Genomic DNA, 25500 nt, shown 5'->3' on the forward strand with positions numbered 1-25500 from the left:
ACGACATGGGCATTTTATAATGATAAACTGACAAAAAGACATTTGAAAATGTGTATATATGTTCCTCCTTCCTCACATTGGTAAACACTGACTCTGTACTTCTGTACGCTACGTCAACAGTGACCTTTTGAACGTAATTGCACATTACGTGACGTAACAAACACGCCTCACAGAATAGAGCAAGGCAAGCATTTGTCCTTATAAAACTTACATTTTTTTATTTAGTTTTGAAATAACCAATCGTTTCGCAAGATAAGACCCTTACTCATTGCAGCCATTTGAAGCAAGTTTCAGTGCAACTGTCATAAACTGTATTTTGGACCTTGGATCGTTTGGTTCCCAGTAAAGTATATAACATAGAAAAAAAAAACAGGAATGTTTTCATCAAAAACCTTAATTTCTTTTCGACTGAGGAAAGAAAGACATGGACATCTTGGATGACATGGGGGTACGTAAATTATTAGCAAAAGTTGTTTTTAAAAGTGAACTACTCCTTTAAAGACAGTTTCCCAATCCCAAATGAGAAAGCGTCTCTCCTTATCCGGAAAATATGCTAATACTATAATAAAGAAGTTTCCTGGTAATATGTCTCAGCTTAGCTTGAATTTAAAAAAAAAACAAAACAAAGAAGGAAATCTGCGCTTACAGGAAGTAGACTCATGTCTGAAGAGAACAGTATTACACATCATATAGAAACTGCAACTTAAGGAACTTCTTTTAACCAAGGAACTTTTGTGAAACAACTGTGTGTTTGTGTGTGTGCGTGTGCGTGTGTGTGTGTGTGTGTGTGTGTGCGTGCGTGCGTGCGTGAATTTGCATTATTAGTAGTTATTTTAAATAATAAGAGAAAGGAACACACACTTTCACACGAAACACCTTAATTGTGTAATCTGCTGTTAAAATATGAATGGATGTCAAGAAAAGAACTCTAGGTGGCACTATGGGGGCAAACTTCCATTCATTAATAGCATTTTGATCAGCTTCAAGTCACTTATCACCAAGGTGCACAAAACACACGATAAAGAGAAAGCTAGCATTCCTATGCAACATATAAATAATATTTCTTTCTCTTATTGAATGTGGACATTTTACCAGTGCTTATTGTTATAAGAACTCTCCTTGTTTGATCCTGCAACACAGTTTACAAAGACCCCCTGTGGTGAAAATCGAATTTTTAATGTTGTAAATATATCCATGTGGTGTTTTTAATAGCCTATGTGGTGTTTTAAAAACGCGCCCGTCTCATCAGCATCCATCAACACCATGGATTAAGGTATGCTTCCCTGGCTAATCTACCGATATATTGCAATTGCTAACGTCATTTATACTCTAAATGAGCTTACTTGATTTGTTAGTGTTCCGCCATCACGCTCCCTTACTGCGCATGTGATTGTAACGTGCGTGAGGGGTGGCATGCGCCCCATCTGTGATTGACAGGCAGATCTCACACCCCCCTGCGATGATTGCGCCCGATGACCCAGGAGCACTGGATTTTTGCAAAACAAATAACACGCTCCAGGTGGAGTTAGAAGCTCACGTTTGTTTCTAAAACTACTTTATTTATGTTGTTCTGTAGGATTATAGCGTCGATTTCACTGAATATGATTAAAAATAAAAAAATGTTGCCGACGGCAGCTTTAAGAGAAGCCAGGTTATCCCGGTATATTTTTCTGTTGATATAAAAAAATCGGCAACATTTAGAAATATTACAGGTGAATTAGGTATCTGATGTTATGATTAACTATATGCCTTTCTCTGTTGACGTTCTGAGTTGCTAAAGCATTTATTTCTATGGAAGCTGATTGGTAGAAGGCTGCCTGACTTTGAGATGGGGAAAGGAAACATGGTTTGTGTTAGGTGTAACAATATAGCAACACATTATTGGGTGTCTGATAACAAAGTCAAGTAAAATCCTATTCATATTAATTACTGTTATGAGTCCGACATTGTAAAGTACGATACCATTGTGCAGCATTTACCTCAGTTAAGTTCTCCGCCCGTGCGGGTGAGTGGAAACGGGGCTAATTTGCATATTCATGGATCCGCATGAACGAAGCAAGGCTGTAGAGTTACATTCAAGATATGTTGTCATAACTTTGGTGTTTTTAGGGATATAATTCTTGACTACAGGGGGACTTAACACTAATATTCGCATTGAGCTTTCTTCAGGTATTATACACCTCCAGCTCTATTTATGTGGGATATAATGCTTTACTGCATTTTTTTTTTCTTAGGTGGGCTGTCCACAGAAAACACACTAAAAATTACTCCCTGTAAAATACCTATCTTGAAGTGAAAGTAGTTTTTGGCCACAAAACCTTCCTACCCGTTTATGACTCACCGTCTGGTTTTAGAGTAGAACAACTCAAAATAAACTATATGAAAACCAAACTAAAGGTTAAACTGTGGAAAAAGAGGGCCTGAAAACAATGAAAAATAGGAAGTTCTAAACTTATTGTGGCTTTTAAAGTTCAAACTGACACTTGTCACCAGGAAGTTTTGAAGTCTTCACACAAAAATTTCTAGAGACTTGTTTGAGAGAATCAAGCGCATGGGTGAAAAGAGTTACTCACAGGACAGAGTTTTACAGAGTGGCCTTGGGAAAAAAAGGGAATGAAAGGCCAATAAGAGTCATTTATACTGAAGAAGAGCATGTGACTTTTAAATATTTCCGTCTTGACTGAGTCATATAGCTTCAAATGTCTTGTAGTGTCAGCAGCTAAATGACTAACAAGTGTTATAAAAACCTGCATGGCAAGACCTTGTGAATGAAAGACTTACTGAACTTGCTAAAAAGTACACTCAAATGTTTGCATCTTACACATGCTCAAATAGGTATACAGAATTTTTTTTCTGTCAAAACACACGCACACAAACACACACGCACAAGCAACGAAAGCACAAAGGTGTGAAATTCAACTGAGTTGAACGAACATCAAATTAGAAATAGGGGAATCCAGATATCAGTCAAGCATGAATATGCAAACTTTCACATACAGTTCTGAGAAGATAAAACTACTCTGTAAATGAATACAATCCATCACAAAACACATTAAAAAAATCCAGATATGCACACAACCACTCTCCTGCATGTGGCTAATGCTTACATCAAGTTAATGTGCAGCTAACCATTCAAATCTTTATCTTATGGAAACAATACCAAACCCACAAACCCCAATCTTGCTCAGAAGACATGTACACTACAATTAGTCACAAAACAAAAAAGAGAACGTAAACAAAAGTAAAAAAAAATGTCTGTTCCTTCAGTATCTACTGCACCTTCACAATTCAAATATTATTTGTACTACACAGTTTACCAGATTTAAAATAGTGTGCCAGATCCTATTTTTCATAGGTTTTTGAATCTTTGTATGCTTATATTGCTTTGAACATTTTTGGTCACAAAGTTTGCAATGCTCAATTTAGCTACAGTGCATGTTTTAGCATAAAATGATGGCCAGAGAGATTGTGTGATGCATATTCCATGGAAAAAATATCAAGGGTTGTCTATAAATAGTATGTTTTCTATTAATTCAGAATGACCAGGGCTTTTTTTGAGTCTGATGGACACAAAAGGATGTTTAAAAGGCACAAAATTAATATAAGTGAGAACTTAAAAGAAAGTTAACTAATTGTGCGTGAGCAAAACTGCATATTCTGCTGTTTTCTTTCTTTTAGCAATTCAGCACTCATTATTTTCTGGACAGACAGAAATTCTCCACATCAAGACAGTCTACACAAGGTTTCCACAGTTTTTCCTTTTCTGTACAATTGATAAAAGAGCTCTGCATAGAGCCAAGAGCAGACAATACTAGTGTCATCATCAGTGTTTATTTGCCCTCAACAAATGATATATTACATACACTGATGTATATGTGTATTTGTAATATAAATCCACCCCTAAACGAAGATATATAGTTGTGTGAAATATCCTGGCCTATACTGTTTTACTGCACACCTGTGTCCATACTGTGCTTACATCCTTATCACCAGTGCAGCACATCCTCTTCATACACAGAAACATGCTAATCGAGATCCACACAGAGGTCTATTCTGTATATATGGAAGACAATTACAGAGGCACATTTTTTTTCCTGATAATATTTAAATATCATACAACAAGTTTCTCTCATAACAACATTGTGATATACAGAGGCTTGTTTTGCTCATTTGAAGAAAAAACAAAACAAAACAGTTTGTCCTTTCCGCTACAACATGGTATATCTTCACACAATCTCTCTTTATCTCTGTTTTCTTCTTTCATTTTTTTCTTTTTAACATGTGGTCTGACTGACATGTCACACTCGTGAGAAGCTAGCTACAAAGAAAGACAGACTATAATTTGTCAAGTAATCATAAATCCTTGTTCCTTTTGTATTGATGGCATCTATCTATCTATTTCTACTATCTCTCTCTCTCTTTTTCTCTCTCTTTATATATATATATATATATATATATATATGCTGCCCACCCTACGATAGAAGGCTTAGAGACTGACAACACATTTTACCAAAGAACCAATAAACCAAATAATAACTGATAAAACCCCCAAAAAAATCCTCTACAATTCTCAAAATAAGGCATTGAAAAGGCCCTGTTGAAATGCGCTGATTAAATGTCGCTATGGCGTTTATGCCAATTCAAAAAGGCTGCCAGTTGTCATCCAACCTGAGCTCAAGCGTTCGCACACAAACTATTTTTGTGGCAGAGAGATCAGTATCTCACTTACGTCCTGTCTCCTGTGGTCAGGAAATATCACAGTTTCACATCACTCAATGTGAAGAGATAATTCATAGCTCATGGCCAACCGCACACGTTCAGCATCAAAAATGAATAGAGCATAAAACCCAAAACATATTAGGCCACTAAATAAAAGCCTTCAGCTTTTTTATGTGAATCTTTATAGCTTAAATTTCTTTCCTACTTCCACGGTGAAACTGAAGTTTTAGCCCGTTTTGAATTCTTTCTGGCATGACATTCTCTGTGGCAGTGCCTGGTGGTTAGTACAAGCACTGACGTTGGTTACTGGTTAGTAATGCATTCACTGTGTCCGTAATCGAATACTGGATAGTAGGTACTACATTTGGTTTGCAGTTTCATTTGCGACTGTTAAAAAACAATGTTCTATATAGTGTGTGTAATATTAATGAAATATGGAGGCTATAACGACCGTGGCCTATGGCATCAATTGCGCTGCTTCACTGCCATTCACATATTCTCTCCTGTGGCTTCATGGGAAAGTAAAGTGTCCATTGGAAGCGCATTTCAGAAAGTCGCCGGAATTAGTAGGTAATTTGGGTACTTTCGCCTACTGGTTTATGAAAAGACTTCGGACATATAGGAGTTCCTCACATACTGTTTTTTTCCAACTATTGTGTGGAAATGCTACTGTGGGTATTGGGTATTTCGAAGCTGGGACACAACATTTCTGAATACTTTTCTTCTCATTCTAACTTCTCACCTCTATTATGACCAAAACTACAATCAGTGTCACCTTCTAATTGAACAGAATAACTAGTATGGCACATATTTAGTATTAAGAGATTTGAATAACCCTTGTGCAGCGACTTTTGTGGGAACAAGCCCATCCAGTGAAAAAGGAGCATTTTTAGTCATCCTGTCTTTGTTTAGGAACACTTCTGTTCATTATTCAGAGACAAACCATAGGCATTAGGGGTGTAACGGTACATGTATTCGTATTGAACCGTTTCGGTTTGAGGCTTCCGGTTCGGTACGCATACAAACCGAACGGTTGCTTGGACCATTTTTCTTGCCGGCAAAATTCGTGCTGACGCGGCCAACACAACGTTGCGCAACATCCAAATGGCAAGCGTAATGAAAGCAGAACGAAACTGCGCTCCTCGTTATGTGCTTCACGGATCGTTTATCAGTTCGGACCAGCAACATCTGTGCAGCGCGAGCCGATCTCGATCAAGCAACACTGTTAACACACCGCGCTAAGAGATCCGGTAAAGAAAACATTTGAATTCGCCACTGAGGTAATAACATCGCTGTGAGATCTAGTGAGATGCATTCACATTTCTCCGTTATTAACCGTAGATCTCTATTAGATCAAACAGCGCTGTCATGGAAACCAGGAGAAACATTGTGCCGTGAATGAACTAGTACTTTACGTCCACATAACACTAACTGTAACCAGTTTGGCTGGAATGGTGAAATGCTTTCAAGTACTTCACACATCTTTTTCCATCACTTCAAAATTCAAATATTATATAAATAAATATATATTTAAATGTTATTTTTAATGTGATGACCAAAACATTATTTGTTCATCCTTCAAAGATGACCCCCATTTATAAACCTGAAAGTTTCAAGATCTAGGAAAACTCACACTTATTTAAAAATATTTTTTCTTTAAACAAATAGGAAATTTCTCTGGCATTTCTTTGTTTTTGCTGTAGCGAAAACGTACCGAACCGTGACTTTAAAACCGAGGTACGTACCAAACCGTGATTTTTGTGTACCGTTACACCCCTAATAGGCATAGGATGCAACCATAGGATGTTGAAATGTTCAATGTTCAAAAAGTCAAATGGCATGATCTACTTGATCACCTATGACCACTATGACTTCAAATAGATAAGCTAAGTAACTCGTGCGTGCACACACACTGCACAGAGAAAAAGAGGAAGAGAAAGAGAAAGAGTTAGAAATTACTGACACTTTCTTGGATCTGCCTGTTACTGGAAAGCTCTCACTGCTGTTTGAATCTTCAAATGTGAGTTTATGGGTATACCTCAACACGTATTAGCAATTGAATTTGGAAGTATGAGTGTGTGAAAGTGTTTTGGGGTGTAAAAATGTGTGTAGAGGTGCTTCTGTGTGAAAGCTGTGACATTCAATATTCATAAGAAGGTGGCGTTGATGCTGTAAAGGTGAATACACTCAGTATATTGATTAAGATTTCATTATATAGTTCTCGGCTGATATATTCATATTCAGCTGAAGCATGTTAACCCAGTTCCTGTGAGAAGACTGGTTTGATGACCAAACAACTATTGTTTTTACCCAACTGAGAAAAAAAAGGAACTTTTGGTTTTGAGCTATTAGTTCAAGTAAATGATCCTATGTGCATATGCACTTCAGTTCTGAGAAAGCAGCCTCCAAAAAAAGTCGATTGCAACAGACCAAGATAAGCAGTCTTTAATCCAAGGACTAATGAATGGGAAGTTTACTAGCCTGCTTTTGATGACAGAAATACAGGTAAGTTTTTTTTGTTAAACAAGAATACTGTATACTTTTAGATGAGTATGAAATTGTGTAATAAGCTTTCAGCTTTTGCAATTCACAGACATCTATATTTTATATTAAAATTAGCCAAAAATCACCAGTGACAGAAGTGGAAAATATAGGCTATTTATCTAAGATAATTTGGGTGAATTAATGAAATACTAGCACTACAGTACTACTGTTTGAAGAAAAGAAAAAAATCCAGTATTTTGAACTTTTGAACTTGAATTTTCAAAAATCAACTTTGTTATAAGCGTCTCTGAAGACTTCCGAATCAAAATGACCATTATCCTGATTTTTATATGGATTAAAAAAAATCATCACAATAATAGACAGATAATCAGAAACCATAAAGACTAGAGATAATTATATTCCCAACATGTTTTTATGCCTAAGACTCTTTGAGAAATAACATTTAACCTAAAACATGAAGATATATTCGGAAGATGTTTCAAGAAAATCTGAAATAATTTAATTTTTTAAGCTAATTATATTAAGCATAAAAATTGCTAGATTTTGTGTGTTTTATGCTTAAAATAAGATGAAAAAAAAAATAGCCAAAAAGATGTATTAGAATAATGAAAACAAGTGACCCTCTCAACAACAACCGTCTCGTTGTCACTGTTAAACCTTTTTTTTTGCTTTGTTTATTGGAGTGCATTCACGCGTGAAGGCCACCAAGAGTTGTTGTGGTGAAAACACATTTTAAGTCAGTGTAGGAACAATTAGTGATGTAAAACATGTTTTTGGTTCTTTTGCCCTTTCAAGCTCTCACCTACGTTCGCTCCTGTATTTCACCGCAGCTAAACATAGCAGCCGTACGGCAATCAACCTTTAAATGAAAGCGTAAACTTAAAATTGGCAGAAAAACATAAGAAACTAAACTTACTACACACATTTTAAAGTAAATTTCCGACTGAACGTGTTTAATTTGACCACATCTCTTTCCCCCAACGCCCCTCACACAGTCTTTTAAGCTTAGGGAAATCCCTTTCGTAGCTGTTTCCTGGCAGTTGCGAGAATGGTGACAGTGTGCTGTCTGTGTTTTACACCGCGTCGCTCCATTAGTGGGTTAAGGGTAGAGATAGACGCTCAGGTTCACCGCAGAATCGTAGTTTTATGTACAGTTATATTGTACAAACGTGTGCCATGAAGATCTAGAGTGATTATCAAGATTTGCACCTGTTCCTTGAGGTGCTCCATTAATTAAAAGATGGACTTTGAATGCTCAATTTAAAGATGGATTTGGAGGTCACCATGCTTTTGTCACAAACAGTAAGTAATTTTATATATGCAACTTTGTGCTTTAAAATAAAAAAAAAGAATTTTGTGCGTCCTTCATTTTTAGATGCTGTGTTATGTTTTCAAATTAACTAATAGCCTACTTTTAAAGTTTAGTTTGTCAATTTCTATGTTAAAACACGTCTAACTGTAGACCCAAGCATGAGTTTTACTCAGGACAATCTGTTTGCCGGACCGGACAATCTGTTTGCCGGACCAATATCAGACGGTAGTTGTGTTCAAGAAAACAGTCTTTATTTCTACAATTCTTCTGTTTCATTTGGTGGCGCAGAAATGATTTCAGAAACACTTAACCTTTAAAGTTTGCTGTGTGGATGAAGCATTTTTTAATGACAGGAAAAATGTACTGTGAGAAAAATGAAATTCTGTACTTTATAAAGGGATACTTCACCTCTGGAAAGATGAATGTGGAGCCTATTTAAATGGGTCATTTATATATAAGAAATGTGAAATTATTTTTGAATTTTGAGCTTTGACAGAGAAAAGCCCAAAAATGTATTTTTGGCTTATGTGGATGATAGACAACAACTAACAGAATGCATTTGCATCGCTGCCCTAGGAGGCCACGCCTATTAGCGCAGTAGTTAAACAACAAGTCTAGGCTACTAGTGAGTCTTCGTGATGAGTCTCCCCGAAAATGTGTTTCGAGATTGCCCAAAATGTCTAGGATTCGGCTTTTGCATTCTACAGTCGCCATTCATTGCGTTTACTGTAGCGAGGAGGAGACGAGTGAGGGCCGCGGGAGAACGCTGCGAGGCCGGTGGCGTGATTACCAATGAGCGACACCTGTGAGATTCACCGGTCTCGTATCTCTCACGGAGGAGCGGGAACAGCCCCTTCTACTGACTGTAGTCTTTAGCCTCTGTACAAAAAAAAAAATCCTCTGATGACGCAAAATGATGATTTTTGCATCATCTGAGGATTTTTTCCAGACAAAAAATACATAAATCTCCTGTCTCAGGGTGATGTGAGGGTGGAAAGCATGGTAATTCGAAAATACTACAGGTTTTCTACTAATACAAAGCTTAAAGGGTTAGTTCACCCAAAAATGAAAATTAAGTCATTAATTACTCACCCCCATGCTGTACCAACTCCGTAAGACCTTCGTTCATCTTCGGAACACAAATGAAGATATTTTTCTTCTTTTCCCAAGTGACTACCGTGGCTCAACTATAAGTTTATCAAGCGACGAGAATACTTTTTGTGCGAAAAAGCAAACAAACATAACGACTTCATTCGACTTTAAAAAGTATTCTCGTCGCTTGATAAACTTATAGTTGAGCCACTGTAGTCACATGGAATATTTAAACATTTTCTTCATTGACTTTCTGGGCCGTCAAGAGCCAGTCCCGGAAGTCTATGTGGTAGTGATCCAGCTCTCAAATTTAATCAAAAATATCTTCATTTGTGTTCCGAAGATGAACGAAGGTCTTACGGGGTTGGTACAGCATGGGGGTGAGTAATTAATGACTTAACTTTCATTTTTGGGTGAACTAACCCTTTAATGCTAAATCCTGAGGTATCCCTTTAAAAGCAAGTATTTCCCAGAAGCATGTTTGTGGTGTGCTTTTGTGTTTGCTTATGTCAACAGCATAATGTCATTCCCCAAATGAAAATTCTGAAATTACCTCACCCTCACGTTTTGATCCAAACTGTTTGACTTTTTTCCTTCTGTGAAACCTAAAATAAGACTTTGAAGATTGCTTTGTTTTTTTTGAAAGTCGGAGCGGTTCAGTGTTGTTTGTACCCCAAAGGTCCTCAAAACAGACAACTGCAGGGTGAATAAACAATGACAGAATTTTCTTTTTTGGAGTGAATTGTCCCTTTAAATTGAGTGGTTCTAACCACCAACACTGGTTTGTAAATATGCAGATATCTTGGAAGTAACCAGAAGAATCACCTGCTGTAAAAAAAGCTGATCGTGCATCTCAGCTACTGTACAATGTTCTCCACATGGATTCTGCATATGGTTTCATTCACTCTGCTGATCAGACGGGGCATTGGCAACCAGTGTCCTCATTATGAAGTCACGCCTGGGAAAGGTGAGAGAGAAAGATAACACCTTCAGACATTATTGCATTCAGTTCTCTTTTGTAAAACCCGTGTAGTTCAGGCATGTGTCCATCAGATAGATCTTATCGGTGGTCTCTATAATCTTATTGTGGCCTCCGTCCTAAACTCGTACACATAAATTGTATTATCTCAGCAAAAATAAATCCTTATCTTGGACCTAGCTAGACAGTCAATAGAGATTTTCCTTTGCAGACACTTTTTGCAGATTTCCAGTTCCAAAGAATTAGAAATTCACTTCTAAGTAATATTGAGAGCCTTGCTGAATCTAAGAATAGTATATAAAAATCCCTTTAAATTTAGCAATCCAAAAAATTGCGTCATCCAGAGCTAAGCCTCTAGAAGTTCCTGTCTGTGGTCACAAAGCAATGCGCTTGGAAAAAAGGTTTGTCTTGTGACATGACATCTTAAAGGCACCAAGAACAGTAAATACAAATAACAATATCCATATTAGCAGGATGGATTCTGATTGGCTGTCATTGTTTTTTTTTATCTTTCATACTCTTACGAAAAATAAGTTTATTCAAGTGTGCTATTAGTATACTACTTTTAAAATCCCCCTGTAGTGTAAATGCAGTTTTTAATGTTGTTTAAATGTCTATGTGGTGTTTTTAATATGCGTTAAGGCAAACCAAGTCAAAATTCATAAGTCAACACCATTGCTGGGTGTTAAATCTCTTTTAAACTTCAGTGATCTAAAGACAGTCTTAAAAACTATGTTTGAAATCACTGCTGTTTCTGACGTCACAGACAGCATTTCTAAGGATACTGATTGTTAAGCTCAATTGGCTTTATACACAGCTGCACTACTTCCTGAACTTAAGTCAGCTCCTTGTTTCCTGTCTGCCATTATTGGAAAAATTGATTAGTTCAGGTGTGCCTGACCTCAGTAGTCACGGCAACAATAATCAGACACACCTGAATTAATCAAGTTTGGCCAATAATTGCAGACAGGAAACAAGGAGCTGCCTTAAGTTCAGGAAGTAGTGCAGCTGTGCATAAAGCCAATTTGTACTTCTGCGTCAAACTCGCGCCATTTAGGCCTACGTCGTAGACTGTGTGTAGCGCGTATCCTTTAGTGTACCCTTCCATCTTATAAACAGAAATACCAATATCATTAACAATGATATTAAATATTTAGAGTGTTCATCACACGTCCATACATGAGAATGCAGATTATCACTACGTTTTATGGAAGCCAATTGATTAAAGCAATGCATAACTATCTCTGTATTAATTATCTTGAGCCTGCTGAAATGTTCCTATAAATATATTTTCTTTCTAACTGTTCGATTTTGAATAATAAATAGGCTAAATATATTTATCCACTAACCTGCAGCAGTCTGTCTTCTCATTAACAGCAGTATTAGCCTACTTATATTCTATACTTGAGTTTACATCTTTTTAATGAATAAAAAGTGTGCATTGGTGCTTTATTCCTGTCTTTTTAAAATAGTGCTTCAGAGCGCCGGCGGGGGTCTGAAGGTTAACTGATGAATGAATGAATGATTGCGAGGTGCCTACCTACGATCAGAACGCACGCAGCAAGAGGAGAATGACAGTCAACTTCTCTGAATATTAATTAAGCATTTTTGGCATGTAATAGTAAAACGATTGACATTGAAAAACGTGAAATAATGAAAAATTGGTGTATTTTTAACAGCCGCAGCTTTCTCGGATTGGCTTGGTTTGTATTAAAACGTAATGTTCCGATGAGTTTTGAAAATTCTGCACACGGTAAACATCAAAAAATCCCTTCTTCTGTCAATAAAAATGTCCAAAATATAAAATCTTATTACAGACACTCAGGTGGTGTTTGTTCAACTCAATTGACCGCAGTACATTGAAAGTAAACGTAACCGGAAATAAGTGATATGTTTTGTTTCCAAATGGAAGTGCGTCGCGAAGCGGCTTCCTATTCTCCTCAGTGCCAGGCCACGCGACTGATAAGCGCGCCAAATGCGATTACAGAAAGAGCTTCAAACATTCACAATATGAACTATTAACTAGTTGACATGAGCAAACAACCTTTTTATAACACGCAACTATTAATACTAGTATATATTAAACACTATAGCTAAATATACTGACAACTGGAGCGAATATAATTTTCCCCACGTTATCGTGAGCACACAACAGACAAACAAAACATCATCAACTAACGCACATTTAACACTTTACATTCACTACACATGGTACTAGTGAAGTCACTGTGGTATAGTCAAATGTTTCACTTTTGAATGTCCATATTTTTACCTGTAAAACAGGATTGAAAAGACACAAGAGAGTTTGCGTCTGGCCTCCTTCTTCTTCTAGTTTTTTGGCGGTTAGCACACAATGAAATGGTGCATTACTGCCACCAACTGGTATGGAGTGTGTTACTCACTTATAATTATATATATAAATTAATAAATAAATTATAAAATAATAAACAATTTTTTTTATAAATATATAAATACTCTCAATTATATTAATCATTCTAAAATAATGCAAAACAATTCCATAACACGTTTCTTTAGAATTTTTTCCCAAAAATTTCTACTAAATCAAACCTTACTCTTTCCTTTTTAAAATTTTGGATAATTTCCCACCTTTTTCCCTCATATTTTTTACAGTGTATCATGACGTGTTCTATTGTCTCTTGTTGTTCACAGTATTCACATCTGCCGGTGTTATTTTACCTATTTTAAAGGTAGTGTAGGTCAGAATTTAAAAAAAAAAAAACTTTTTTTTTCCAAATTCCTTTAAACTTTGTGTATATATCAATGCATAATTAAAATCTAAGTACTCTGAGAAAGAAAGTGTAAAAATCGAGTGTCTGTAGACCTCTCACGACTGTTTTAAAGACAGCTCATTATTTCCATTCACTTCACCCCCTCCCTTCTGGGCTCCTTCCAAAGCCACGCCCCCAAAACACATGAACGCGCGACTCCGACAGCTGAGCTGAAGACGCATTACCTGAGACGAGCGGAGAGGAAACACATGTAAATAAAAAAAATCTAACTATCATTATGAAGATAAACAAATAAGTTGTATTTTATTACTCACTATCAAGCTAGCATATTGATATTGGTAAAGTTTACAATATATATTGATTCGCTAACGAGCTAGTTCTCTATAAGCCAAAGCAAAAACAGGTTGCATGATACACGTTTTTCCATTGCCATCATTTACACTGTGATGAAGGTGAATTTCGTGTAAGATTCATAACATATTATATGGTGTTCTGACTGCATGTAAGAGTTTGCTTGATGAAAGCATTGTTGATTCTGATGAGGACTCCCCGAGACAAGTAAGTTACCCATAGACAGAAAGCGAGTAGGCCTACCGAATCGTCAGCTGAGGAAGTAGAGGCCGAGGACGGGGTAGTCGAAGTCAGTGTTGTGCAAGTTACTTCCAAACTGTAATACATTAGGTATTACTTGTTACTGTTATTTAAAAGTAATTCATTACCTTACAATATTACTGTCCCAGAATTGTAATGCGTTACATTACTCATGTATTACTTTTGAGTTACTTTCACCAAAATAACTAAGTAGAACTTAACTTTTGGGCTGTAACGATATGCAATATGAAACCGAAATCGCGATTCGCCGCACGACTCAGATCAACGAACCGACAGAATCGCGACACACCTCTTCCAACTCCAGCGTTATTCTCCTTACCGTCCAGATCCAATGCTGCCTTATCTTTAAATTAGGCTATTAGTATTATCTGAAGTTAACATTATAAAATACGTAGACCTACACCACAAAACTAGTTGAGGATAAATTATTTAAAATTGGGGAAGTCCAGCATTATGGACATGACATTTGCAGTCAAAACCTGAAATAAAAATTCTCAGAAAATACATGTATTGAAACGTATATAGGCTACTTCCTTAAAGGACTCCAGACATTAGACAAATATCAGTCTATGTTTTATTTTTAATATTAGGGAAAAGACACACATTCATGCGTGACAAAAAAATAGGAGGCAAAATATATTTTTTGTAATTCTGTTAATTACACTGCGCAAATCGGATGAGGAAGGGTTGGCTCTCCAGTCTCCATAGAACTTAAAATATTCATTTTATTTTAGTTTTCGTGTTCGCATTTATGAGGAAAAAACAATGTTACAGACGCGACCGCTCTGAACTGGCACTAAAAGACTGCTTTAAAACTTTCACATAGTCTGTTGCCTTTAAGAAGTAAAAGCAGACAATACACTGTAATACAACTGTAATACAAGCCTCACTGAACATGTAACGAGTAAAATATTACTGAAAATTGATTAGTAATGCCTTACACTACTGCGTTACAGCAAAAAGTAATATGTTACTGTAATGTATTACTTTTGTAATGCGTTACTCCCAACACTGGTCGAAGTGCAGGGCAAGGAGCACTTTTTAGACAAGAGGACCTGCGTCGAGTTTTGCATCTTCAAGCTCAAACAAGAGCATGCGAACAGGTACGATCTGGATACGCGCATGTGGGCAGGTCCTGTGTGGCAAAAGGTTGCCATGGTTGCGAGAGAGTGACAGTCGCCTAAGCCAATCCCTTGTTTCGTCCCCGGTTCGAAATAATGAGCTGTGTTTAGTGCAGATTAAACGGTCTAGAGTCACTCGATTTTTATACTCTTTTTTTCAGAGTACTTAGATTTTAATTATGCATTGGTATAGAAAGTTTAAACAAATTTGGAAAAAAAGTTTTTCTAAAATTCTGACCTACACTACCTTTAAATAAAGTGCTGTTTAATCCTGTATGTCCAAATCTGAGTCTAGATATAATTGTTTCATCACTCCTTTTCCTGCCCGTACATCTCATTTCCCCCACTTTCCTCTGAATTTTGTAAAACCCGCGTCTGCTCTTCAACAGCTCCTCTGGCTTTTTTGCACAGATGCACTACTTCCTGAACTTCAGCCAGCTCCTTGTTTCCTGTCTGCCATTATTGGGCAAACTTGATTAATTCAGGTGTGTCTGATTATTGTTGCCGTGACTACTGAGGTCAGGCACACCTGAATTAATCAATTTGTCCAATAACGGCAGACAGGAAACAAGGAGCTGGCTGAAGTTCAAGAAGTAACGTTAGTGCAGCTGTGCATAAAGCCATCGCGACTCTCCCGACAGAATGTCAAAATAAAAGTCCTTCATATAAATGTAACTATATTTGTATATAACCAACACATAAGACAATAATGCAATCACTTTTCCCATGACAATTTAAATGTTCAACAGACAGAAAAAACACAATTGAGTACATTGTGTGTATCACACGCGCAAGGGCTGTGATTGTCTGCTTGAACCCATCTTCGGTTTCACACACTCCCTCTGCTTAATTACACATCAACGCAGAAAACGATGCAGAAGTATAAATAAGCTTGTTCGACTTGAACTGGCGCTTCACAAACCGATCGGTTAATGACATAAAACTACAGCGAGAGCAGACGGCTCTGTGTGCTTCACTCTCGTGGTACTTTGATGTCATAAACCGATCGGTCTGTGCAGTGCCTGTTCAAGTCGAACAAGCCTAGTGAAAACCGACGCATAGCCTCACGCAGAAATAAATAAGCATTTAAGTTGCTAGGTAACGCTGCTATCTCCGCCTGTTCTTCGAATTCATGGATTTTTGGCATGCTTTGGTGACGCATGTTGTAGCGTCTATTAAAATGTGCAACTCAGACATGAACTGATGTTTCTGACTTTACCTTTAAGATTGACCTCTGATCTCTTGATTTAGAATCTCCATTGATGGATTCCTTGCAGTGCTACAATGACTACAAGACATATGTACAATGCAGATGGGAGGTCGATCCGCAGGTTACAGCAAACAAATCTATCTTTGAACTTCACTACTGGGACAATAAATACAAGTAGGTAAACGAAAGAAAGGAAAGAAAGAAAAGAAAGAAAGAAAGAAAGAAAGAAAGAAAGACTACAATGGGGAAAATTTACTTTATCTCTCTCTCTCTCTCCTTCTCAGTGAAATACTTTGCGACCGGCTCAGATCCGGTGTGCTTTTACCCAATGGGAAGATCTTTCACGAGTGTCGCTTTAACACTAAAAGGTTTACTGTTAACGCAAATCACATTCTATATTTCAAAGTACCCTGTAATGACTCCAGAGCCACAATCCTCAAAGTTGCTGAGCATGGTGAGTGTTTGTTTTATAAATGCATTTTATCCTTCTAAAGCATCTGTGGGGTGGAAAGGCAATTCACCATTATGTGTGTGATTTTAGGAAAGGTTAAGGCCCCGATTGACTTGAAGGAGATGGTTGCTGATAGCGGAGGTCATCTGCTTTCCTGGAAAAGCCCATATCCTGCATCCTCAAATATCACAAGAACTCTTACATACCAGCTTCAGTATAGTGGTATTCAAGACTGGACTGTGAGTACACACACATACAGTACATTTTCAGAAAAAACATTTGCAAATACTTTGCTCTATCTACCCTTTAACATTCAGTTTATTCATTTAAATGACAATACAGACATTTATAATGTTCCAAAAGATTTTGATTTCAAATAAATGCTTTTTTTTTTAACTTTCTATAAATAAAATAATGCTAAAAAGTAGCATGTTTTCCACCAAAATATTTATTAAATAAATATTAAAATATTAATCGCAACTCTTTTCAACATTGATCGTAATAATTAGCAGCAAATCATGATATTAGAATGATTTCTGAAGGATCATGACTGCAGATTGCAGTAATGATGGTGAAAATTCAGCTTTGATCACTGGAATAAATTACATTTTAAAATATATTCAAATAGAAAACAATTATTTTAAACAGTAATAATATTTCACACTATTACTTTTTACAGAATTTTTGATCGAATAAATGCTAAAAGGTGACCCTTCTTTAAAAAGCATTCAAGATCTTACTGACTCCAAACTTCTGAAAGAGACTGTATCCTATACTGTATGAAATTAAATAAAGTGTCTTAAATGAGAAAAAGGCATCAAAGTATAAACACCAAACCCTAAATGGCATTAAATGGCTCACATACTCAAAATATTATCTGATAGCAACATTTTCTGTACCTTGTGGATATCCTGTCTACAACAATATCTGTGCTGCAGCGCTTTGTTTCACTGTAGGCTACTATCAAACAACGCAATCTGACACTGTAAGGAAACGTCATAATAACCTCAAACTTTCCAACCTAAGATAAAGCCTCCACATGAAAGAGTGATACTAGCGGTTGAAACTGGAGATAGATCCACTGTCAAGATTGGGATATGTATATAGGTGAATGCTGAGTGTGTTTAAAGTCAGTATATGATATAGTATATCAGTATGCCACTTGTGGAAAAATAAGTGGTTATGTAGTTTAGCATGCTGCCAAAATACTTGTTTCCTGTATACTGCATAAATATTACAACTCATATTTCCAATGAATTAAGTAATGGATTATGTATATCCAACCGGTTGCTCTCCGCTTTACATTGGGGTCCTGATCCAGTTATCCGGATGAGCATGCGTTATCAGTTTTTACCGGTCATTATTAGGAATTAACATACCGCTGGATGGTGCAATTGACCAATTAGAATTAGAAAGTTCCACGAGCCATGTAATAATTATAACATAGGCTATAGAACGATTGCATGCGAATGTGTTTTACACAAGAGTTCAATAAACAATTGCATGTTATTGAAACATTACCTTCGCTAAGTTCTTTTTCTGTTTTACTGGTACAGATTGTGGATAACATTAATGCGTCTGAGTATATGATTAACAAGGAGTCACTGTTGCCCGGCAACCATTATCAAGCCAGAGTGAGGGCGCGGGGTCCTGTAGGACTCTGGAGTGACTGGAGCCCCCTGGTGTCCTGGAAAACTCACGATGGTGTTATTTTTGTTTATTTATTTATGTTTGTTAACTATCTAATATATATAGATATTCCTTATTATACTGCAAATACATGTTTTAATGAAGTTAATGGCCTCTTGCAGATGGAGTCTTTAACCTGCAGTGTGTGATTGTGGGAGAAAAAACTGTGACGTGTACCTGGCAAATGAAGACAGACCATTTTGAGTTGATGTCTTATCATCTCTGGTGCAGGGACAGTGATAAAAATGAGTGAGTTCTCCATCCATCCCAAACTCATGTGATGTCCCTAATAATTGATCTACAGTGTGACGTCACATCCTGTATATTGACAGACAACCCATTCTCTATCCCACAGGCCCTCTCTTTGTTGTAAAGATCCTCAGCTGCAGTCCCAGGACATTGAGCTATCTGAGTTTATGTGTTCTGTGAATGTCTCTGACCCTTACCTGTTAACGGTGGAGCTGAAACCAGTGCTATACAGTAGGACGTTCAGACCTAGTGAACACAGTAAGTCTCTGTTGTTTAGTGGAGTCTTAAGTGACAGTGCTGCCATCTGGAGTTTAGGAAGAACATTCATGTTTGTTCTTCTCTTCAAGTTAAACTTTCACAACCTGACCAGATTCAAGTGATGGAAGAAGATGGCACCTACAACTTTAACTGGTCAGCAGTTATTCCATCAAAGGTGGAAATGCAGTACTCCACCCAGCTAAAAATCTCGAACAACATCTCGGTGTGTTAGCTACTTTCGGTATCCGTGTTGCATTGGTTAAATGATTCATTGTAGCTGTGACTGATCACATGCCTGGTTTTACTTTCTTTTTTGTAGGACCCAATTATCATTACACTTCAAGTGGGGGTCAACAATTTGAAGTTTCCTTCTGGGAATCTAAGTTCTTCAACTATTTACCAGGCCCAGATCAGATTACTGCCTGTAAGTGTACAAGACAACACGTATAAAGTTCAGCCATCAGATTGGTCGCAGCCAGCAGAGTTCACCACTAAGCCAGGTAACACTCTGCACTTCTGATCATACAACCCTAATGTTGATTTATTTCTTTCCTAATTTAATTTTAGACGGATTTGAATAATGTGTCAGTGCCCAGTTCACAATTGAGATGTGCTCACTTTTAAAGTGGTTTAAATTAACAAATTGCTGATTTCTTCCTTGTATATTCAATTAAACGCAAAACAGAAACTACACACTAAATCATTTTTTAAATAATGTTTGAAAAAAGTATAATATTAATATTGACTTATGCGTTGATTTTGGGTAGATTGGATGAATTTTGAGATTACTATTAAAAAAAGTGGCACAGAACATTTAAAATCACCCTTCTGCATGTGTGTTTGTTTATGTATGCATTTATTTGTTTAAGTTATGTTATGCATATACTTATTGAGTGTGTTGTATACTTGTGTACTCTTGTATACTCTGTACTTTGTGTGCATATGTGCTTTGGTGTTTTTTTTTTTTTGCATTAAAAAATTTACTTTATACATGTGTACCAAATTCATTGAGAGATTTTTGTAAAATAACAAAAATGTAAGTTCTGTGAACATCTTTGTAATATTATTTAAGCTCATAGGACAACAATAATTAATACATACAGGACATAACTCAATACATGATGCTTTTTGTGTGTAGTTTTATTGCCCACCAGCTTTCTCATCTACATTTTGGTTCCTGTGTTTGTGGTGGTGCTTTTCGTCATCTTGTACAATGCCCTTCCTGCCTGTCACAGGTAATTACACGCTCCCTCAAAACGTTCGATATCTGTGGCATTGTGCTGTGTAGATGTTTTTGTTTGTGTGTTTATTTATTAATTCGTGTAATTCTATTAACAGAAGGATCAAGTTATGGAATGTTTCGGTTCCATCGCCCATAAAGAGCAAAGTGTTGGAGGGGATGATCAAGGTGAGTCTTTACTAACTGATTATTTAAAGAAAAAAAAAATCATTTCCTTAATTTCTCCACCCCCAAAATGCATGAACATGCAATGTTTCGCGAAAAATAATGCAAAGATGACAAACTAATGACAAAGAAGGAAAAAAAATGAGCACACAGCACACAAAAGCATATTCAAGCAAGAGTTGGTTATTAGTCGCCAGCAGAACAGCAGCTCCAGCACAAACAATGCCGATTAAAACTGTCCTGTTACTAGAGCTAACATTACAACAAATGCATATCAAATGCATAGCTAGATGACCTTCTACTTCCGAAATTCTGAAGTGCGCATACAATAAATTCAGGGATTGTGCATTCTGCTGCACAACATCTAAAATGATGGCAAACATGGCTTTTTGTATCAGTTTTGTCTTATAGCCTAAATTTATTATAAGTAACTAGTAATCTGGTTATGGTGTAACTAAATTACATATTTGCTTTTTCTATCTCTCTCTCTCTCTCTCTCTCTCTCTCTCTCTCTCTCTCTCTCTCTCTCTCTCTCTTTCAGAAGTCTGCCAGCGGATGGCCACATATCATTGAGAAAGAGACGACCTCTATTTGTGTTCTGTTTGCTACAGACAATCATAGTATCTGCAAAAGCAGGTAAGCTCTCACTCAAATGAAAACATTTCACAATAAAACAGTGCTAAATTTATCACGAAATGAATGTGTTGAGTACTCTATATCTACGTATATTTGCATGATAATGGTCTTTTGTGTGGGAATTACAGTATGGTCTCGGCAACAGTAATATTTTAGTATAATTTATATACTAATATCGTATTTATAAAATTTTCGAATGAGCTTTTAATTGTAAATGTTGTACTTTTGCTATTTTTATTACTTTTTGTTTTTTATATTTTTATTTAGCTTGATTTTTTGTATCAGTTTTATTAATTTTAGTAATTGTATAAAGCGCTTTATAAATAAAGGAGACTTGACTTCAGCTTTGTTTCAATTACATAACATTTTTTGTTTTTAGTTATTTTTTGTTTTAGATTGTTTATAATACTGTAGCAACACTGCTGTGAACTGTCTTTGCATCCAGCTAATGCCAGCAGTTCCACTTTTCTTTGCAAACCCTAATAAATATGTTGGATTATGGTGTGGGTTGCGTATTGTAATTCATGTCGACTTTAAAGTGCATCTTAAATCTCTATGTCTGACATTGTTTTACTTTCATCCATAATTTTGTTGCAGTGACACCTGGGAGCCGCTTTTGTTACCTACTGAAGATGTGAGTTTAAATACTGGTAAAATGGGACAGTCATGTGGATCAAACCCCTTGTGCACCTACATGGGGAAAGGTGTGTGCAAAGACAAATCAGGCATGAACTTCAGTGGGCCTTATATTCTGTGCTGTGATGATTCCTGCACTCAGGACAAAGTATTGGACGGGTCTACAGACAGAGATCAGACATCTGTGTTAGGAAAGTCTGAGAGTTTTGCTCCAATAAATGGAGGCTACGTTGTAACTCCTCCCACCGCCATGCCAGCCCTTCAAAACTCCGCCCCCATTGACAGTCCGAACAATAACCCATCAGATGAACCTCCAGCGTACACCCCCAGCCCAGATCAGGGCTGTGCGGTCCTCCCTCATCCATCCGGATACTTCACGATGCCATGTGTTGCCATAGAGTCAGAGCCGAGTGGATCGTCCGGAACATAATTATCAAGAACTCCGTGTTAGTTTGGTGCATTTCTCCTAATAAATGTAAGTGAAGAGTTCAGATGCAAAAGCCTCTAAATGCCATTTGAAATTTTTTTTCTAGAATGATCATTTTTATCAAGCTTGTATATTTAAGTTCAGTGATTTCACTTAAATGGCAATGATAATTACCTATTAATTGTTATTTAAGTGAAATTACTTAAAGGGTTAGTTCACCCAAAAATAAAAAATTAAGTCATTAATTACTCACCCCCATGCTGTACCAACCCCGTAAGACCTTCGTTCATCTTCGGAACACAAATGAAGATATTTTTGATTAAATTTGAGAGCTGTATAACTACCACATTGGCTCCTAAGGGACTGCCTCTTGACGGCCCAGAAAGTCAATGAAGAAAATGTTTAAATATCCCAAGTGACTACCGTGGCTCAACTATATGTTTATCAAGCGACGCGAATACTTTTTGTGCGAAAAAACAAACAAAAATAACGAGTTTATTCGACTATTTCTTTTCTTCCTTGTAGGCCAGAACGAGACTTCCTTATAGATTTCCACGACGCATGCGCGAGATTTGCGATCTGCTTACACTACTTCAGATCGCAATTCTCGCGCATGCGTCGTGGAAATCTAAGGAAGTCTCGTTCTGGCCTACAAGGAAGAATAGAAATAGTCGAATAAACTAGTTATTTTTCTTAGTTTTTTCGCACAAAAAGTATTCGCGTCGCTTGATAAACATATAGTTGAGCCACGGTAGTCACTTGGGATATTTAAACATTTTTTCTTCATTGACTTTCTGGGCCGTCAAGAGGCAGTCCCTTAGGAGCCAATGTGGTAGTTATACAGCTCTCAAATTTAATCAAAAATATCTTCATTTGTGTCCCGAAGATGAACGAAGGTCTTACGGGGTTGGTACAGCATGGGGGTGAGTAATTAATGACTTAATTTTCATTTTTGGGTGAACTAACCCTTTAACTTAAATATACAAGTTTGATAAAAATCATCATTAAAGAAGAAAATTTCAAATGGCATTTAGAGGCTTTTGCATCTGAACTCTTCAAGTACTCAAAGATGGACCCAGAGATGCAAGCGAGGGTCATGGCTAAAATGTGTGTGATATTGAGCACAATAAAAGCAGATCAAATCTTTGCTTTATTTAAAATGTCACTTTAAAGGGTAGTTCACCCAAAAAATGCCATTACGTATTGGAAAAAAAAAGTGAAGAATGTTGGTAACCAGACAGGTGATGGGACCCATTGACTTCTATAGTAGGAAAATACTATGAAAGTCAACGGGTGCCGTCAACTGTCTGGTTTTCAACATTCTTTTAAATATCTTCCTTTGTGTTCAACAAAAGAAAGAGACTCAAATACTCAATCAGGTAACAACTCGAGGGTAAGTAAATGATGACACATTTTTTGGGGGGCGAACTATCCCTTGAAGAGCATTGTATAGCTGCACCTGTTTTATACAGTCTAGCTGCACAGATGAATGTTTTTTGTAGCCTACATAATGAAAGCTGGTAAAAAGGAATTCGTTGGAGCTTCACTTGTTAAACCTGCTGTGCTTTGACAGTCTCACCGACAGATGGCAGTAATGCTTTAAATGAGTGTAAGAAAAGTCTTATTTTGTTTTCTTTCCACAATGCACACTGTGGAAAGCAAGGGAAACAAACAACGCATTAGTCGAAAATGAATGTTTTTGCCAGGGCCTAGCTCACACAGGCTACTCTCGGCATTGAATGTAGCCTATTGTGTTTGGTTGTTAAGTCAATTTTAAACGTCTGACATGGGTACAAACACCAAACGTTTTCACGCAGAAATCACAATTGTATCAATAATGCGTTTCAATACCCATCTGAAACCACACACACGCACAACAAGTGAGTAAATAAATCACTTATACTATCGGGGACCTTAGAAGCAAGTCATATATAGGCTATTATTAGAAATGGAAAAGGCAAAATGAGTCTACAAAGCTGAACTAAATCTTATTTTGGGTAAAAAAATAAATGATTTTTAGTTTTATGGTTACTGTTGGCATATATGAAACGGTTTGTTGTATTTTAACTGGTTTGAAGAATGTCACTTTCAACAAGAGTGAACAGGTTGCACAGGAAGCAACGTGTATGGAAGTATTTGTATAGTAGTGCTTTTAGCAGTGTTGGCTGTTTTCACCAAATGGCAAAAAAATATATAGCTATATAACTTAAAAATAAAAAAACTGTGTTGTTTTCCTTACAGCTGAAGTCGTCCAAATAGACGTACCCGCACCTAACTCACGTCATTGATCCAAAGGCTTACAATGTGTTGGAAATTGCATATTGAGTTACTGCATTTAAACTTTTTAAATTTCCTTTGCATTTAAATTTCCTTTGCGACCGTTTAAAAAGAATGTTCTAAATGAATATAGATATGAATGAAATCCATACTACATCTGCCATGTTGTTACTGTCACGTGACCTACTAGCGTCAGTCGCTTCACTGCCATTCACAAATCCTCTACCGAGGCCTCATGAAGTGTCCATAGCATGCATCACACTTCAAAATCTCACTTGAAGTAGTATGTCCGAGCACTTTTCGCCCACTCATTTTCGATGTAATACATAGGCTACTACTCTGCTGGCGTACTGTTTTTCATATACTAGATAGTGGGGAAGTATACGATTTTGGACACAGTGACAGTTTCAGATTGGTCAAGATGCTCCAATAAAACACGAATGTTTTGATGGAGTCACAGAGACAATCAAGGCTGTGAATGGCTTACATATTGTCTCTGGTTAAGGAGAACGTATTCAACGTGCTTATTTTCTTACGCTGGTGTGATCGCAAACTGTCTGTACTCAAGCACAATGTATTAAAGATTTTGCTAAAGCTCAAGAGTGATCTTCTTTCACACATACTTAATTTTAGTGTCTGTTTATGTGTGTTTATCGCCGTCTCTCTCAGTGTTTCACATGTGTGTTTTTTGGCAGATTGGAGTTAATGGAATATGTCTGTATCATCGGTTTCACACAGAGCAGATGTGATTTATCGCAGACTAATCTAATCCACTCTGCACCTCACATTAGAATTGTGTGCGTGTGTGTGTGTGTGAGAGAGTGACAATGTTTTAATTACGCCACTATACGTCACTGAAAAAAGTGTTTCAAATTCACACATGTACACGCACAATGTTTTTTTCCACAAACATTCCAGATAAATTTTGATCTTGCTCCTGAAAACAGATACATTCCACACAAAGACTTTAAGATCCATTGTTCAAGAATGAGTGAGAGAGAGAGAGAGCAAATCCAAGAGGGAGAGGTGAAATGTTCTTGCTAGACAACATGTCCCCTTTGCTTTGTTGTAAATAAACAGGAAAGCCTTCAAGGAGTTTGGGAAAAAAAAAAATGTGTCCATCCTCTATCAAACTATCCACTAGCTGGGGAGACGCCACTCTTTAAGAAGTG

At 36.9% G+C, this 25500-nt stretch overlaps 2 protein-coding genes across 2 annotated transcripts in view; one reads left to right on the forward strand and one right to left on the reverse strand.

The window, feature by feature from the left end:
* The window catches only part of pvalb6 (parvalbumin 6), a 48537-nt gene extending 37953 nt beyond the window's left edge, over positions 1-10584 (reverse strand). Inside the window, exon 1 of the mRNA XM_089128389.1 lies at positions 10454-10584. The gene's annotated coding sequence lies outside the window, so the exon portion shown is untranslated. The remainder of the gene's footprint in view (positions 1-10453) is intronic.
* Positions 10496-24928, forward strand: csf2rb (colony stimulating factor 2 receptor subunit beta). The gene is made up of 14 exons (XM_089128386.1): positions 10496-10595; positions 16342-16474; positions 16585-16754; positions 16842-16990; positions 18308-18455; positions 18563-18689; positions 18796-18947; positions 19037-19170; positions 19267-19447; positions 20086-20182; positions 20286-20355; positions 20894-20988; positions 21586-22099; positions 24293-24928. The coding sequence occupies exons 1-13, from the start codon at positions 10496-10498 to the stop codon at positions 22052-22054; spliced, it is 2025 nt and encodes a 674-aa protein (XP_088984512.1). The 3' UTR covers positions 22055-22099; positions 24293-24928.
* Positions 24929-25500: the final 572 nt, after the last annotated feature.

Source organism: Pimephales promelas, chromosome 3 (assembly GCF_988280905.1).
Source record: "Pimephales promelas chromosome 3, fPimPro1.hap1.1, whole genome shotgun sequence".
In the NCBI taxonomy this organism is placed as follows: Eukaryota; Metazoa; Chordata; class Actinopteri; order Cypriniformes; family Leuciscidae; genus Pimephales; species Pimephales promelas.